Genomic DNA, 17,695 nt, shown 5'->3' on the forward strand with positions numbered 1-17,695 from the left:
CTAGGGATCCTTGAGGTGCAAGCTGCAAGAATCTCACTAGAGATGGCAGACAATTCAAGGAAACAGGCTTATGGACTTGTAGAGGATGTCTTGGTAAAAGTTGAAGGCCTTTACATCCCTGCTGACTTCATAATCCTGGACACTAGGAAGAATAAGGATGAATCTATCATCCTTGGCAGACCCTTTCTAGCCACAGCAAAAGCTGTGATTGATGTTGACAGAGGAGAGTTGGTTATTCAAGTGGATGAAGACTACCTTGTGTTTAAAGCTAAAGAATCTCCTTCTGTACACATGGAGAAGAAGCATGACAAGCTTCTCTCAATGCAGAGTCAAATAGAGCCCCCACATTCAAACTCTAAGTTTGGTGTCGGGAGGCCATCATCATGCTCTGAGTATCTGTGAGGCTCCGTGAGAGCCCACTGTCAAGCTATTGACATTAAAGAAGTGCTTGTTGGGAGGCAACCCAATTTTTACTTATCTATGTTAAATTTTCATTGTTATTTTATGTTTTTCTTAGGTTGATGATCATGTGGAGTCACAAAAACAACTGCAAAAATAAAGCAAAATAAAAAACAGCATTAAAAAAATAGCACACCCTGGAGAAGGAGCTTACTGGCGTTTAAACGCCAGTAAGGGTAGCAGAATGGGGGTTAAACGCCCAGTCTGGCACCATTCTGGGTGTTTAATGCCAGAAAAGGGCATCAGACTGGCGTTTAACGCCAGAAAAGGGCATCAAGCTGGCGTTTAACGCCAGAAAGGGGAGAAAAGCTAGCGTTAAACGCCAGAAATGGGCAGCAACCTGGCGTTTAACGCCAGGATTGGCACTCCAAGGGGCGTTTACACGCCAAAATGGTGCAGGGATGAGAAATCCTTGACACCTCAGGATCTCTAGACCCCACAGGATCCCCACCTACCTCAACTCTCTCTCTCTCTCTCTTCTTCACAACTTCCCATAACCCTCACCAATCACCTCCGTTTCTCTTCCCCATAACACCCACCTCACAATTCAAATTTAAATCCTTTCCCTCCCAAACCCAACCCCTAATACACGAACCCTACCCCTCTCTCCAATCCTATATAAACTCCTCATCCCTCCTTCATTTTCACACATCATAGACACTTATTTCCCCCCTTTGGCCGAACCACTCACACCTCTCCATCTCCTCCATTTTCTTCTTCTTCTCCTCCCTTCTTTCTTCTTTTGCTTGAGGACGAGCAAACCTTCTAAGTTTGGTGTAGTAAAAGCATTACTTTTTGTTTTTCCATAACCATTTATGTCACCTAAGGCCAGAGAAACCTCTAGAAAGAGGAAAGGGAAGGCAGAATCTTCCACCTCTGAGTCATGGGAGATGGAGAGATTCATCTCAAAGGTCTATCAAGACCACTTCTATGAGGTTGTGGCCAAGAAGAAGGTGATTCCTGAGGTCCCTTTCATGCTCAAAAGAAATGAGTATCCGAAGATCCGACATGAGATTCGAAAAAGAGGTTGGGAAGTTCTCACCAACCCCATTCAACAAGTCGGAATCTTAATGGTTCAAGAGTTCTATGCTAATGCATGGGTCACCAAAAACCATGATCAAAGTGTGAACCCGAACCCAAAGAATTGGCTTACAATGGTTCGGGAGAAATACTTAGATTTCAGTCCGAAAAATGTAAGGTTGGCATTCAACTTGCCAATGATGCAAGGAGATGCACGCCCCTACACTAGAAGGGTCAACTTTGATCAAAGGTTGGACCAAGTCCTCATGGACATATGTGTGGAAGGAGCTCAGTGGAAAAGAGACTCCAAAGGCAAGCCGGTTCAATTGAGAAGGCATGACCTTAAACCCGTGGCTAGAGGATGGTTGAAATTCATCCAACGCTCCATCATTCCTACTAGCAACCGATCCGAAGTGACTATAGATCGGGCTATCATGATCCATAGTAACATGAATGGAGAGAAAGTAGAAGTTCATGAGGTCATATCTCTAGAACTCTACAAAGTGGCTGACAAAACCTCCACTTTGGTAAGGTTAGCCTTCCCTCATCTCATTTGTCACCTATGCAATTTAGCTGGAGTTGTCATAGAAGAAGACATCCTTATTGAAGAGGACAAGCCCATCACTAAGAAAAGGATGGAACAAATAAGAGAGCCCACTTATGGACCTCAACAAGAGCATGAGGAAGTTTCTCATCCTGAAATCCCTGAGATGCCTCAAGGGATGCATTTCCCTCCACAAAACTATTGGGAGCAAATCAATACTTCCTTAGGAGAATTAAGTTCCAACATGGGACAACTAAGGGTGGAGCACCAAGAGCATTCCATCCTCCTCCATGAAATTAGAGAAGACCAAAAAACCATGAGGGAGGAGCAACAAAGGCAAGGAAGAGGCATAGAGGAGCTCAAGCACTCTATAAGATCTTCAAGAGGAAGAACTAGCCGCCATCACTAAGGTGGACCCATTCTTTAATCTCCTTGTTCTTATTTTTTCTGTTTTTCAAAAATTATGCCTTATATTTTGTCTATGTTTGTGTGTTTATTACATGATCATTAGTGTCTAGTGTCTATGTGTTAAAGCTATGAATGTCCTATGAGTCCATCACCTTTCTTAAATGAAAAATGTTTTTAAATGCAAAAGAACAAGAAGTACATGATTTCGAATTCTATCTTGAAATTAGTTTAATTATATTAATGTGGTGGCAATACCTTTTGTTTTTTGAATGAATGCTTGAACAGTGCATATTTTTGAATTTGTTGTTTATGAATGTTAAAATTGTTGGCTCTTGAAAGAATAATGAAAAAGGAGAAATGTTATTAACAATCTGAAAAATCATAAAATTGATTCTTGAAGCAAGAAAAAGCAGTAAAGAACAAAAGTTTGCGAAAAAAAATGGCAAAAAAAAATATAAAAGAAAAAGAAAGAAAAAGAAAAAGCAAGCAGAAAAAGCCAATAACCCTTTAAACCAAAAGGCAAGGGTAAAAAGGATCCAGGGCTTTGAGCATTAATGGATAGGAGGGCCCAAAGGAATAAAATCATGGCCTAAGCGGCTAAACCAAGTTGTCCCTAACCATGTGCTTGTGGCGTGAAGGTGTCAAATAAAAAGCTTGAGACTGAGCGGTTAAAGTCGTGGTCCAAAACAAAAAGAGTGTGCTTAAGAGCTCTGGACACCTCTAACTGGGGACTCTAGTAAAGTTGAGTCACAATCTGAAAAGGTTCACCCAGTTATGTGTCTGTGGCATTTATGTATCCGGTGGTAATACTAGAAAATAAAATGCTTAGGACCACGGCCAAGACTCAATAAGTAGCTGTGTTCAAGAATCAACATACTAAACTAGGAGAATCAATAACACTATCTAAATTCTGAGTTCCTATAGAAGCCAATCATTCTGAACTTCAAAGGATAAAGTAAGATGCCAAAACTGTTCAGAAGCAAAAAGCTAATAGCCCCGCTCATCTAATTAAGACTGATCCTCATAGATGTTTTCGAAATTTATTGTATATTCTCTTCTTTTTATTCTATTTTTGTTTTTAGTTGATTGGGGACAAGCAACAATTTAAGTTTGGTGTTGTGATGAGCGGATAATTTATACCCTTTTTGGCATTATTTTTACATAGTTTTTAGTATGTTTTAATTACTTTTTATTATATTTTTATTAGTTTTTATTCAAAAATCACATTTCTGGACTTTAATATGAGTTTGTGTGTTTTTCTGTGATTTCAGGTATTTTCTGGCTGAAATTGAGGGACCTGAGCAAAAATCTGATTCAGAGACTGAAAAAGGACTGCAGATGCTGTTGGATTCTGACCTCCCTGCACTCGAAGTGGATTTTCTAGAGCTACAGAAGCCCAATTGGCGCTCTCTCAATTCGTTGGAAGGTAGACATCCTGGGCTTTCCAGCAATATATAATAGTTCATACTTTTCTCGAGATTTGATGGCCCAAACCGGCGTTAAAAGTCAGCTTAAAATTTCTGGCGTACAATGCCCAAACTGGCACCAGAATTTGAGTTAAACGCCCAAACTGGCACTAAAGCTGGCGTTTAACTCCAGGAGCAGCCTATACACGAAAAAGCTTCAATGCTCAGCCCAAGCACACACCAAGTGGGCCTCGAAAGTGGATTTTTGCATCATTTACTTATTTCTGTAAACCCTAGGTTACTAGTTCATTATAAATAGGACCTTTTACTATTGTATTTTCATCTTTTAATAATGTTTTAATCATGTTTTAATGATTGAACCCTCTTTGGGAGGCTCGCCATTCGGCCATGCCTAGACCTTGTTCTTATATATTTTCAACAGTGGAGTTTCTACACCCCATAGATTAAGGTGTGGAGCTCTGCTGTTCTTCATGAATTAATGCAAAGTACTATTGTCTTCTATTCAATTCACGCCTACTTCTTATTCTAAGATATTCACTCGCACTTCAACCTGATGAATGTGATGTTCCGTGACACTCATTATCATTCTCACTTATGAACGTGTGCCTGACAACCACTTCTGTTCTATCTGCAATAGCTTGAGTATGTATCTCTTAGCCTCCTGGTTCACGACGCATGGTTGCCTCTCCTGACAACAGAGCCCTCCATTCCGTGAGATCAGAGTCTTCGTGGTATATGCTAGAATCAATAGACAGCGTTCCTGAGATCTGGGAAGTCTAAACCTTGTCTGTGGTATTCCGAGTAGGATCTGGGAAGGGATGACTATGATGAGCTTCAAACTTGCAAATGTTGGGCGCAGTGACAGTATGCAAAAGGAGAATGGTCCTATTCCGACGCTAGCGGGAACCGATAGATGATTAGCCGTGCGGTGACAGCACATATGGATTTATTTTCATCCAAGAGGATCATACAGCTTGCCATGGAAGGAGGTAACGCATGGTTGGAAGAAGGTAGTAGGAAAGCAGAAGTTCAGAAGCAACAAAGCATCTCCAGACGCTTATCTGAAATTCCCACCAATGAATTACATAAGTATCTCTATCTTATTTTCTGTTTTATTTATATTTTAATTATCAAAACCCCATAACCATTTGAATCTGCCTGACTGAGATTTACAAGATGACCATAGCTTGCTTCAAGCCGACAATCTCCGTGGGATCGACCCATACTCACGTAAGGTATTACTTGGACGACCCAGTGCACTTGCTGATCAGTTGTGTGGAATTGTGAAGAAGAGTTAAGATTACGATTGTGCGTACCAAGTTGTTGGCGCCATTGATATCACAATTTCGTACACCAGTGTGTTAAGTATTTTCAGGCTTCATAGGGCAGGAATGGCTTAGAGGACAGAAAGGAAACATACAAAAATGGAAGGAAAGCACAAAAATGGAGTTTTGAAAAAAAGCCAGCGACGCGAACGCATGGATGATGCGGACGCGTGCCTAGCGCGAAATTGCACTGACGCGAACATGTGACTAACGCGGACGCTTGCCTTGAGCAGAACGTAATTGACACGGACGCGTGACTGACGCGTACGCGTGACAAGGAAAAACTCCAGGTGACACAAACGCGTGACCCACGCGCACGCGTGACGGACGCCACGTACACGAATCTGCAGAAAACGCCCCCAGCGATTTCTGGACCCCTTTTTGGCCCAGGTCCAAGCCAGTAACATAGAATATAAGCCAGAGAATGGAGGAATCAAGAGAGGAGATACATACAATATTCATAATTCACAATTTTAGGTTTTAGATGTAGTTTTAGAGAGAGAGAGAGGTGACGTTGGGATTTTTGCCAGTAAAGAATTTCATAAAAACAGTCGCGTTGTAGATATAGTCTCTAAATTGACAGAAATCCCTTCGTACAAATGTTTTGGTTGTCACAAGTAACAAACCCCTTTTAAAATTGATAACCGAGTATTTAAACCTCGGGTCGTCTTCTCAAGGAATTGCAGGGAGGTATGTTCTTATTATTGGTTATGAGTTTGTAAATTGGGGGTTTTGGATCAAGGTAAAAAGTTAGTTAAGTAACAAGTAAAATAAAATAATAATAATAAAATCTCTTGGCAAGATATGAAAACTGGAAGTCCTATCCTAGTTACCCTTATCAATTGTAATGAGAATTAGATTTTTCTCCCACTTTGTTAACCTCTAACTATGAAGGTAAGTTAAGTGGATGAATTAATTCTGATTCCTCAAGTCCTAGTCTTTCCTTGGGAAAAGTCAGAGTTAGTGGAACTCGAACTAATTCTTGAAGAATTCTAATTTTCAATTAACAATGAGTTTGATAACTCAAGAGTCTCCAATGGCTCAACCAAAGCCAAAAGGGAAAAATCTAAATTATTTATATAAATAAAAGAAAGTAATCATAAATCTGAAATACCTCAATTAACTCTAATAAAGATATCAAATGTAACATGGAAGAGTTCATAAATTAAATTAGGAAAATAAATAAAAATAAAGAACCTGGGATTGAGAGTCACTCCTAAAACTAAGAGAAGTCCTATATCCTAATCCTAAGAGAGAGGAGAGAACCTCTCTCTCTAAAAACTACATCTACTCCTAAAATTGTGAATATGAGAGCCTCCCTATAAATGGATGCATTGCTCCACTTTATAGCCTCTAATCTGTGTTTTCTGGGCTGAGAACTGGGTTAGAAACAGCCCAGAATTCGCTGGTCTCGAATTCAACCACGCTGGAATTCTGTCACTGCGACGCGGCCGCATAGAGCACGCGATCTCGTCATCTAGCTTCAAGGAAACTATAGCATATTATATATCAAATCGAAGCCCCGGACGTTAGCTTTCCAACGCAACTAGAACTGCATCATTTGGACCTCTGTAGCTAAAGTTATAGTTGTTTGAGTGCGAAGAGGTCAGGCTGGACAGCTTAGCAATTTCTCCAACTTCTTGTATTCCTTCCACTTTTGCATGCTTCCTTTCTATCCTCTGAGCCATTCCTGCCCTGTAATCTCTGAAATCACTTAACACACATATCAAGGCATCTAATGGTAATAAGAGAGGATTAATAATAGGTCATTTAAAACCATAGAAAACATGTTTTCAATCAAAGCACATAATTAGGAAGGCAAATGTAAAACCATGCAAATAGTATGAATAAGTGGGTAAAGAGTTGATAAAATCCACTCAAGCACAAGATAAACCATGAAATAGTGGTTTATCAACCTCCCCACACTTAAACACTTGCATGTCCTCATGCTAAGCTCAAGAGAAGCTATAAAGATGAAGAGGAATGGTATGAAATGCAACCTATGAATGCAACTACATGCTAAATGCTTTTACTTACTTAGTTAAGAGTAAATAAGTTCTCCAAGACAAATACAAACCAATTTCCACTAATTCAAATCATACAATAAAAAGCAAGTGAACTTGTAAGAAGACAGCTCATGAAAGCAGGGAACATAGAATTTAAGCGTTGAACCCTCACTGGAAGTGTATATCACTCTAATCTCTCAAGTGTATAAGGTAATTCACTCTAGTCTTCTCTAATCATGCTTTCTAAAACTTTGTTCTTCATCTAACCAATCAACAAAATTTAGTATACCAATGCAAACATCATGAGGTCTTTTCAAGGTTGTAATGGGGCTAAGGTAAGGGTAAGGATATATATATATATAAGGCTAAGTGAGCTAACAAATTGAATCCTTGACTAGTCTAAGATCTCACCTAACATATACATACTTTATACAATTTTAAAATACTGTACCTAACTACCCAAAATTTTCCCACTTGTATTACAACTCATGTATCAAACTTATTTTTGAATTTTGTCCCATGTGCATTGATTCTTTTTATTTTGCATTTGGGGTAATATATATATATTTTTTATTTTTCTCTCTTTTTTTGTATCCCCTTATTTAATTACTTAATATATTTTTGTTCAATGCATATGGTAATTTAATTATTTTGATTTCACATGAGCATGCTTCCCAAATTTTCAAATGACTTATTCAATTTAATTCCCTACTTTTTCATATCATCCCATGTTCCCATAAAATTCCCCACACTTAAATTTTACACAATATCTATCTTAAGCTAACCAAGGATTCAACTTGGGATTCTTATTTTATTTTTCTGCTTAAGGCTAGTAATGTGGTTATAAAACAGAAGGGATTTAAAAGCTCAAGGGGGCTAACAAGGGTGATATAAAAGGTAGGCTAATTTTGGGATAAGTGAGCTAAAATCAAACAATGGCCTCAATCATATGCAAGCATGTAAATACACTAAATATTGGACATATAGAATGGAACAAAGTAAAGATTACAATCATAGAGAAGGGAACACACAGTAATAAAATATTTATGGTTAAATAATGTAACCATATAAATAAGCTCAAATCTCACAGGTTGTGTGTTCTTTAACTCAAAAACCATGTTCCAAATACAACTTCCAAACAAGTTTAACACAAAAAAAAATTTTCAATTTAAATTAGTGAAATATTATAAAAATTTCTTGAAAAAGAAAATATTACTTCAACCAAGTAGTAACTAAATGCATAAAATCAAATAAACATGCAATTAAATATGCAACTGTAACAATTAACAAAGAAAATAAAATATTGGTGTTTCACAACTAGAAAATGGATAAATACAGACAGATTTACAGACAGATTTAGTCTTTATTACAGACGGATTTTTGGTTACCGACGAAATTACCGACGGATTTTGTCCCTCTGTAAAAGCCTCGTCGGAAATTATTTACCGACAGATTTTTTTCCGTCGAAAAATTACCGACGGATTTTTACTAGTTACCGACGAATTTTCCCTCTGTAAATTCTCCCTCCATTTCCTGAAGGCGACAAACTTACAGACGGATTTTCCGTCTGTAATTACAGACGGATTTTCAGACGGATTTTTCGTCTGTAATTACAGGCAGATTTTCAGACGGAATTTCTGTCTGTAATTACAGGCGAATTTTCAGACGGATTTTCCGTCTGTAATTACAGACAGATTTTCAGACAGATTTTCTGTCTGTAATTACAGATAGATTTTCAGACGGATTTTCCGTCTGTAATTTAAACTTTGGAAAATCATGATTACAGACAAAAAATCCGTCTGTAAATTCGTCTGTAAGGTAAAATAGAATTTTTTTACTTTTTTTAATTACAAAATAAACTTGTTTTCATACAAAATAAATATAAATTTAATACAAATTTTTATCTAATTTATATTCGAATATTTATAATATTTCACAAAATAAACAAATTCATCGTATTAAAAATAAACAATATTTACAATAAATTATTCAATATGAATTTAAGATACAGCTAAAGTGATTTCATTTGTTCTAGGGTCAGCACTTTCTAAAGAAACGCCACAAGGATCTTCTTTAACCAGAAGGGCAAGAACATTGAGTGAGCTCCATGTTTTTGTCACATTGCTGCTTGAATCTCCCAAAGTAACAGCAAAGACAGCATCAAATCCTCCTGCTCCTGGAACTCCAGCCAACAACACTCCTTCCAAGTTCGGTGTAGCATCTAAAAATTTTGTTTGTGATTCTGGTTCAATCTGCATGAATTGCAAGGAAAGAGTAGTGATATTCTACCAGCAGATATAATTTATAATCAACATCATTCAAACAGAAGAAGCCTAATAATAAGTGCCAAATCAATGAAAGGAACTTACAGGAACACCTGCAGCCTCACCCATTAGGCGCATATGATATCTAATCCCAAGCATAGCTTCTTTTGCACCTAGCAATGCTTTAATAACTGCTTCCTTGTTGGGTTCAGAAGCTTGCTCTATCAGTGAGCAAAATGTTCTAGTTATTTAATAGTGAGCATTATCAATCAGTTTACTCTACATCCACAGGAGTAAAAATTCTAATTTTGATGTTACTTCCATTAATTAAACAACCACAAATGATTTGAAAGAAATACCTTTTCTGATCTGAGCTTGCTGCAGCTATCAATCACAGATTTATATGCATCCCATTGTTCCTTTGCTAATTTACTCAAAAAGTTCAGTTGAATTTCTAACTGCGAATTCGCCTCTGACAATCTTCTCCATGTGTCCAAGGATTTATGAGGGTCAGACTTTTGCCATTTTTTTACAGCACCAACCATTGATGGCGTAGATGAACCACCAGTTCCTGGTTCTCCTAGTAACTAAAAAATGATATATAGTCAGAATATTAACCAATAGACTTCATATTTTTATGATAAGAAAGTCATTCAACCTGAAGTAAAAGGAAAATGTGGGGGTATAAGAGATTTAAATTGCTTACCAGAGTCATCAAAGGTGGTAAAGAGAACTCAGTCCTCTCATGGTCCCAGTTTCCATTCAGAATGTCACTGATAACTTCTGGTGCAGGCAATGCTTGTGCTGCAACCTGCAATGTTAGCAAAACAATGTCTAGTCACTATAAGAGATAACCAATAGAAGATCCTAACATGTTTAGCAACTGGAATGGCAAACTAAAATGATGGGGCTAGTAGCAAGAATTAGAGAGCTCAAGTTTTGTTGTACATCAAGGAAAACTAATGTTCTTGTAATTGAGTATATTTAGGCCAAACAAATCAGGAGAGTCATTCATACCAGTTATATATTTAGACGATAAATATTCACAATACCAGCATGACCAGTTGAAATGCATATATATATATACACAAAAGTGTGCAACAGAAATCAACATAATTAAAGCATTTTTTGCCTAAAACACAAGACACATTAACCCCAAATTCAATAACAAAAAATCAAAATACTATACAAAATCAATACCCTATAAATGTGTCAAGTTTTATGATACCCTCAAAAAACCCGACCATTAATATTATGCAGTGGCAATTCTACATCAACTATTAAGGCAGCAAAACTCACAAGGAACTAACAAAGACGTGCAGTTACTGCAAGGCTATGCTTTCCACTGGAGATTCGAACAAGATTCCAGAAAAACAAAAGGAAAGAAGCATGAAAACTTCAGGGGAGAGATGAATGACTACTTTGGTATCTAAGATCACAATCAGAAGCTAATAAGCTATATCACTATCTGAAGGAATATATTCACCAAACAACAATATCACGAGGTATATAAGTAACTAATACCCTACACTCCATCTTTTTTCCCCTTCTCCAGTGGTTAATCCACCAACCTACCATCAAATACATTAACCCTGTTTTCTTAGTTATTCCACGACTTCAGCTAATTTCTAAAAAGGCTTCAGCTAATTTCTCTTTCGTGGTAGAAAATGCTAAACCTGCACCAAGATTTTTATTCAGTTCATCTCACGGGCAACAGCAAAACAAGAGAATTTAAATTTCGGGGCAAAGGCAAATCAAACACTTCTACAACAGTAATAAATAAATAAATAAATCACATACACTAATCAGGATTTCCACTTTTTAGAATATATTCTTCCACTTTTAAACGACTATAAAGCACGGCTAGCAGCCTAGCAACAGTGCAACACAATCCATACTACATAGAGCCAAATAATACGAACATTTATTTTCTTCTTTTACAATTGCTGCATCTACTTTCACACCTTGGTGGCCTTGACCCTATCACTCTTACCTTATTCTTCACAACAACATTCTTATATTAACACTTAATTAACATGATGCCATTAATTATTAAAACATTAATTAGCTAATAAGTTTGATTATTTTAATTTGTACCTGGGAAACTTCAATTACATTGGACATTGCTCTTCCTGCATGCACATATTATATTAATTAACTAACTTAGAAGCTAATTAAGCTAATAAGTTATTACTAACCTTGAGCCATGAATAAGGAAGTAGAAGAAGCTGCAAAGAGAATGAAGATGTTGATGAAGGTGGTTTGTCTATATTTGTGCCAACATGAGGATCCATTCATTCCCATCTTCTAAGGAAGGGGCACAATTCAATTGAAAGAGATTGCTGCACACAACAACAAACCAATATATATATATATATATTCTCACTACTACCTTCTTCTATTATTGCCACTCCCACTAACCTTATTATGATGATAAATAAGCTACTTGTTTATGAATCCCGCCACGTTTTGTGAGTGTCTCTAAGCATAAGTTGTTAAATCTGTGCCTATCTATGAATTTTCAATGATAAATACAAATATAACTAGTCGCATACATATTACCGGCAAGACATAGTTTGGGAAGACAACAACTGTTGACCGGTTGAAAACTCTGCTCCAATCATTCAATAGTTCAGTTTGCCCATTAGCAACATATTGCCTTGACCGATAAGCAAGTGCATTTTCATGAACGACCCATAAAAGAGGCAACGACTTGAAAGGCTCCTGCAAAAAACTGTAACAACTAAAATCATTCGAGTTACTTGAGTATAAGGATTTTCATGATAAAACCACAAACACAATCAGCAAACATGTATTCACTAAGTCATTGCTTGATACATAAAAATAATAAAATGCTACGTGCAAAGTCGGAGAGCAAAATCTTAGCCTTATGAAAATAAGAAGAAAAATCTTACCAAGAAAAGGCATGCTTGGCTTCAAGAGAGCTCACAATTATGCCATTAAAGCTGCAAAGGACAGACATTCATCAGATGCAAGTACAGCTATTGATCAACCAAAACAGTAGGGTTTTATCAGTCATTAACATATAAACAAAAAGCTAAACCAGTTGCGTATAATAGAGACTTGTTTAGGAAGTTCTTAAAACCATCCAAATTGCTTAGTCTAGAGTCTAAACAAAAGTAAATAACAATAAATAAATAATGATCATACTTTAGCCAGTCCATAGCATTATATGACTTGTCACATTTTTGAATGACAGTAACTGGAACTCTTAAATTTATCCATGCAAAGCGTGCTGGCCCATCTTTAAGTGAAAATACCTGAAAAACAGAGAATACTTGAGCTAAAACCACAATACCAATTGAAGAAACAAAATCCTAAAATAGCTATGAGGTTAACACCTTTTTTCCGGAATTTTATAATGCCAATTGATAAGTCACCATCCCCATATACACTTCTAAATGCGCATGCCTGATTTTATTTTAAAACACTACTCTAGCATGGCAAGGGTATCTTACTCATCCATCAAGCCATTCAAAACTAATAACTAAGATTAAACCTTTTCTGGTTCCTTTCTTAAATTGTCTAAATTCAAGATTTCTTTTTCAGCTGAATTCCGAAAAGAGAATGAATAATAAAATGTACCTGAATTTCATAACCAATCTCCACCAAAGCAGCTCCAATTGTTACCATAAGCAATTGCTGTGAATCCACCAATAGTTCTCCAAATACCTTCAAAGGAAATCAAAGTTATTAACATCTAAAAAGAATTAAAGTTTAACTAAGAATAACCTCATTTCAACTTAAACAGTTATGACTTTGTACAAAACCACATGCTAAGCTAACCAGTAGCAACTTGCTTCCACTGAATTAGCTCAAAATTAACCTAAAAACAGACCTTTCTTATTCCAAACTAAAAATGATAAAGGAGAGTCCCAGGAAAACGAAAAGGCTGTGTGTAGCTATGTACCTTTGAGAAAAATCTTGGAAGAAATTGCTCGGAGGAAAAGAAGCTGAGAAAGAGAGCTGTGCTGTTGACACCATATTTGCCGCAGACCCTCCATGCTTCAGCTTCATCATTGGGCAAGAATATTCGTCATGGTTATGAAACAAGCCACATATCTTACAAGATTTTCCAACACCAAAAAATAAAATAAAAAACAGCAAATGACAAGCAAAAATATGCTGCTACACTTTTCCCCATAAAGGGCTAAAGTGAACTTAAAGCATGTATATACAGTTGATACATCGAAGTGAATCTGAAGATTGTACCAATCCATAAAATTTTAATTGCAAAACCATCATCAAAAGCATATATATAAGAGGCCTAAAACATGAAACTTGAAGCAACTAATAAAACTTAATCATGAGTTGCATTTCTAAACTAAATGAAAAAGAATGAAAATATTCTTCACACAGTTCACGAGCTCTATGTAACAGGTAGATTGAGCACAATTATACCCCTGATCTTCTAAACTTCCAAACTTCACTTGAGTTCCTCCAATAACAAAACCTTTCTAAATATGCCGAAAACTGATACTTTCTGCTCACCTCAGGACAACTGCAGTTGTAGATCTAAATTAAAAAGAGAGGTTAGTGGCAGACATATATATCAGCAAAAGGAAAACTAATCTGAAACTAATACAAGTCAAACAACCAAATAAACAGAAACACCGTCATTAAGAAGTAACCATAAGCTTTCAAGTTATAGAACAAACACACAAATTGAACAGTACAAAGTACCCTTTTCATGTAAGGAGAATCTGCACATCACTGAATATGAAGATAAGTAATTTATAGAAAAACTAAAGGGATAAAACAAAACACATTATTGTAATGTAATGTATCGTAGAACAAAGGGATAAAAATGAAGGTAAAAGACATCACAGTCATTGTATCAAACATGTGGTGATCATTACCCCAAGTGGTGCCAATATAGAAGGCCTTCTCCTTCTGCACTTCCAAACACTCCTGCCAAATAAATAAATAAACAGGGAGTTTAAAAACGAATTAGAATTAGTATTCATAATTTCATCTGAATCAGAAGTGAAAGCGTGAAGCAGCTGAGGTGTTCACCTTGTCGAGATCCTCACGAGAACGAGAGGTTCTCGTAGTTCTTGTACTGCTTCAATCGAGTTTTGCGGTACTTCTGTAGCTGTGGTTAAGCTTCACCCATGGAATCCGTTGTATATCCTTCCCATGGAGCTTCAGCACAGCCACACGCAGGAGGAGACAGAGACCGGCGACGCACGAGGAAAAACATAGCGTTACGGGTTTCAGCCATGGAGGAAGGAGCGACGTTTGAAGGCTTACGAGAGAGTGAGCATGACAGAGGCTTTGAGACGGAGGGAGCGTCGATGGAGGGAGCGGCGAAGCAGGGGTTGGAAGCGCGACGAAGTTCTGGAATTAGGGTTGGAGGCGCGACGAAGCTCTGGGGTTAGGGTTGGATCCGGCGGCGGAGGGAGCCCGTGCGACGCAACGTACGACGGAGAGAGATCTGTGACGTCAGCGGCGGCGACAGCGGCGGACGAAGCTGGTGTGATGGAGAGAAGAAGCAACTCGGTGACGGAGAGAGGAACAAGCTCATTTGATATGGGTAGAGTGTAAATGGATCGAGTGGATAGAGATAAGATTAGGGTTATCTCAATATTTACCGACGGAAAATTTAAATTACAGACGGATTTTCAGTCTGTAATAATTTGACAAAACGCACCATTTTGTCTATTTAATTACAGACGGATTTTTCGTCTGTAATCATTTCTCACGGAAAAAAAATTAATTTTTCCGACGGAATTATCGACGGATTTTTTTTCTGTCTGTAATTTATGCTAATTCATTTTTTTGGTTTTCCGACAAAAAATCCCTCTGAAATTCCCTCTGTATTTCCGTGGGATAAAATCCGTCGGAAATATCTGTCTGTAATAACTAGTTTTCTAGTAGTGTTTGAGACAGAAAAGTACTAACCCATGGAGATCGGTATCGACCTCCCCACACTTAAAGATTGCACCGTCCTCGGTGCATACTGAGATGTGCAGGTGGATGGGTTGTTTTAACTGTTGCTTTTCTCTAAGGATTGTGCAGATGGACTTGTCTGTCGCCCCATGTAAACGTCTTCCGGTTCTCTTCCTGATGGCCATCCTGAAAGAAAAAGGGAAGAAGGGTAACCCAATAATAGAGATAAGAAAATAAATGAAGTATGGTTGGGTTAATGCCAAATGATAAGGGTCTTATTTACATGGAAGCTTCAACATGTACGTGAGAAAACAATAGAAGCCATGGCATACCAATGGTGCAAAATGTACAACAATGGGGAAGGGGAGATAATATAAATTCATGTCAATGCAAAAGTAATACAGATATAAAAGATTGGCATTGATTTAAATAATATTACTCAATCAGAATTAAACAAATCACGAAGCACCAAGAAAATACCAGAAAAGATGTAACAGTTGAATAAGAACATTTGAACACCAATGGTAAAATAATAAATTTTAGTAAAGAAAATAAAAATATGCACAAAATTAAGATGCAATGAATGAAATATGCAAATAAATTAAGTAAAATAAAATGGAGGTGAAAGAAAATAAGAAAGGAAGAAGAAAGAAATAAGAAAAGATAAGAAAAATAAGGATTAGAGAAGAAAAGATAAGAAAATTGGCTGATCTGGATATGTTGTGCGGCGCAGGCGACGCGGTTGCATGGGTGACGCGGTCGCGTGGTGCGCGATAAGGTTGGGTGACGCAGACGCGTGGGGCACGCGGTCGCGTGACTTGATTTGTGCTAGTGGCGCAAGTGCAGCCTCGCGGTCGCACAACTCTCTGTTCAAAACTTAGTATTGCCAAAATCCAGGGTGACGCGATCATGTGGTTGACGCGATCGCGTGGATGGCCTATTTCCAATATGACGCGGACGCGTGGGTGACGCGTTCGCGTGGGAGGGCTTGGGCTTCCAGCACGAGTCCAGCCCCATTCCAGCTTAACCTTCGGCCATGCACCCTTGTGACGTCGATTTACATGGCACGCGGCCGCGTGGGTGACGCGGTCGCGTGGGAGGCCAAAGTTCCCATGTGACGCGGACGCATCGGCGACACGGTCACGTGGGTCGATTTGTGCCACTGGCACGCCTCCAGCCACGCTCCAGCGTGACTCTCTGTTCATTTTTATTTTCTCCCCTCTCCTTGCAACGCGGACGCGTCGCTGATGCGGTCGCGTCGCGTGGCATTTTTTTTTATCTGAAAAGAAAATGCAGAATGCAGTGTTAATATGAATGTGATGCAAAACTCCAGGTTCAATAAAATCAAATAAAACTCGAAAATAAATAAAACTAAAAAATGAAAAAGGAACGATCATACCACGGTGGGTTGTCTCCCACCTAGCACTTTTAGTTAAAGTCCTTAAGTTGGACATTTGGTGAGCTCCCTGTTATGGTGGCTTATGCTTGTATTCATCCAGGAATCTCCACCAATGTTTGTAATTCCAGTAGCCTCCGGGATCCCAAACTAAGCATGTAAAGCCTTTAAGAAGCTTCAAACAGATTCTTAGGCTCCCGGGGCAACAAGTGTCAGAGCAGATTCCAAGATCCCAAATCTTGCTTTTACACCCATCTTTGTCGGGATCTGTATTTTTCCAACTGGGTGATAAGTGAATTGAATTCTCACTGCAGCTACCAAACAGCTTCCTAGACCCATTTAGTTGAGCTTTACACCAACCTTTGCGTTTAAACTAAAAGCTTCCAACCATGATGAACCTTGCAGGACAATTCTTACCACTGGCCATCTTCCTCTTACTCTTAATGCCACAAAGAGCTCTAAGTTGACCATCCGTCTCCAGTAGCCCATATTCAAGTGGGATTAGAAAGCTAAGGGATATGAATTTTACCCACTTGAATGTTGTGAAGGATGATGGCAACTTAGAGGGAGGTGTTTTTAATGAAATTGCAAGCTCCACTCCCTTGTGCTCTTCTCTGATAATTACCACCTCTTTGCAAGCTTCTTCAATTTCAACCTCTTCTTCTTGGTAGCTTTCTTCCAATTCAATCTCCTCTTCATTGCTTTCCAAGGGCATGGGAGGTTGTGCTTCTTCTTCTTGAATCTCCATCTCTTGATCAACCTCTTCCAAGTCTTTAACTGTGATATGCTTTGGAGGTTGTACACCCTCCTTAGCATCAATTTCAAACGTCTTGGAAGGGGTTCTATGACTGGACTTTTCCATGGAGGTTCTGCATCTCCTAAGTCTTCAACCAATTCTTCTTCTTCAATAATTCTGGCTTCCTCTACTTGTTC

The 17,695-nt window shown here is 38.1% G+C and overlaps 1 protein-coding gene and 1 long non-coding RNA gene across 2 annotated transcripts; both read right to left on the bottom strand.

Annotated features, from left to right (window-relative positions):
* Positions 1-9,189: 9,189 nt before the first annotated feature.
* On the bottom strand, positions 9,190-11,869 carry LOC107621561 (phosphomevalonate kinase, peroxisomal-like). The gene is made up of 6 exons (XM_088490185.1): positions 11,652-11,869; positions 11,551-11,585; positions 10,160-10,264; positions 9,814-10,040; positions 9,559-9,682; positions 9,190-9,441 (listed from the first exon to the last, which is right to left on the bottom strand). Exons 1-6 carry the CDS (start codon positions 11,755-11,757, stop codon positions 9,190-9,192), a joined length of 849 nt encoding a protein of 282 aa, XP_088346311.1. The 5' UTR covers positions 11,758-11,869.
* A 183-nt stretch (positions 11,870-12,052) lies between these two features.
* LOC107621037 (uncharacterized) lies at positions 12,053-13,103 on the bottom strand. Its single transcript, XR_015885893.1, has 4 exons — positions 13,060-13,103; positions 12,625-12,734; positions 12,369-12,419; positions 12,053-12,187 (listed from the first exon to the last, which is right to left on the bottom strand). It is a non-coding gene; the product is annotated as an uncharacterized LOC107621037 (long non-coding RNA).
* Between the last annotated feature and the right edge of the window lie 4,592 nt (positions 13,104-17,695).

The sequence above is a fragment of the Arachis ipaensis genome, chromosome B10 (assembly GCF_059453495.1).
Source record: "Arachis ipaensis isolate K30076 ecotype BB chromosome B10, ASM5945349v1, whole genome shotgun sequence".
Taxonomy (NCBI): domain Eukaryota; kingdom Viridiplantae; phylum Streptophyta; class Magnoliopsida; order Fabales; family Fabaceae; genus Arachis; species Arachis ipaensis.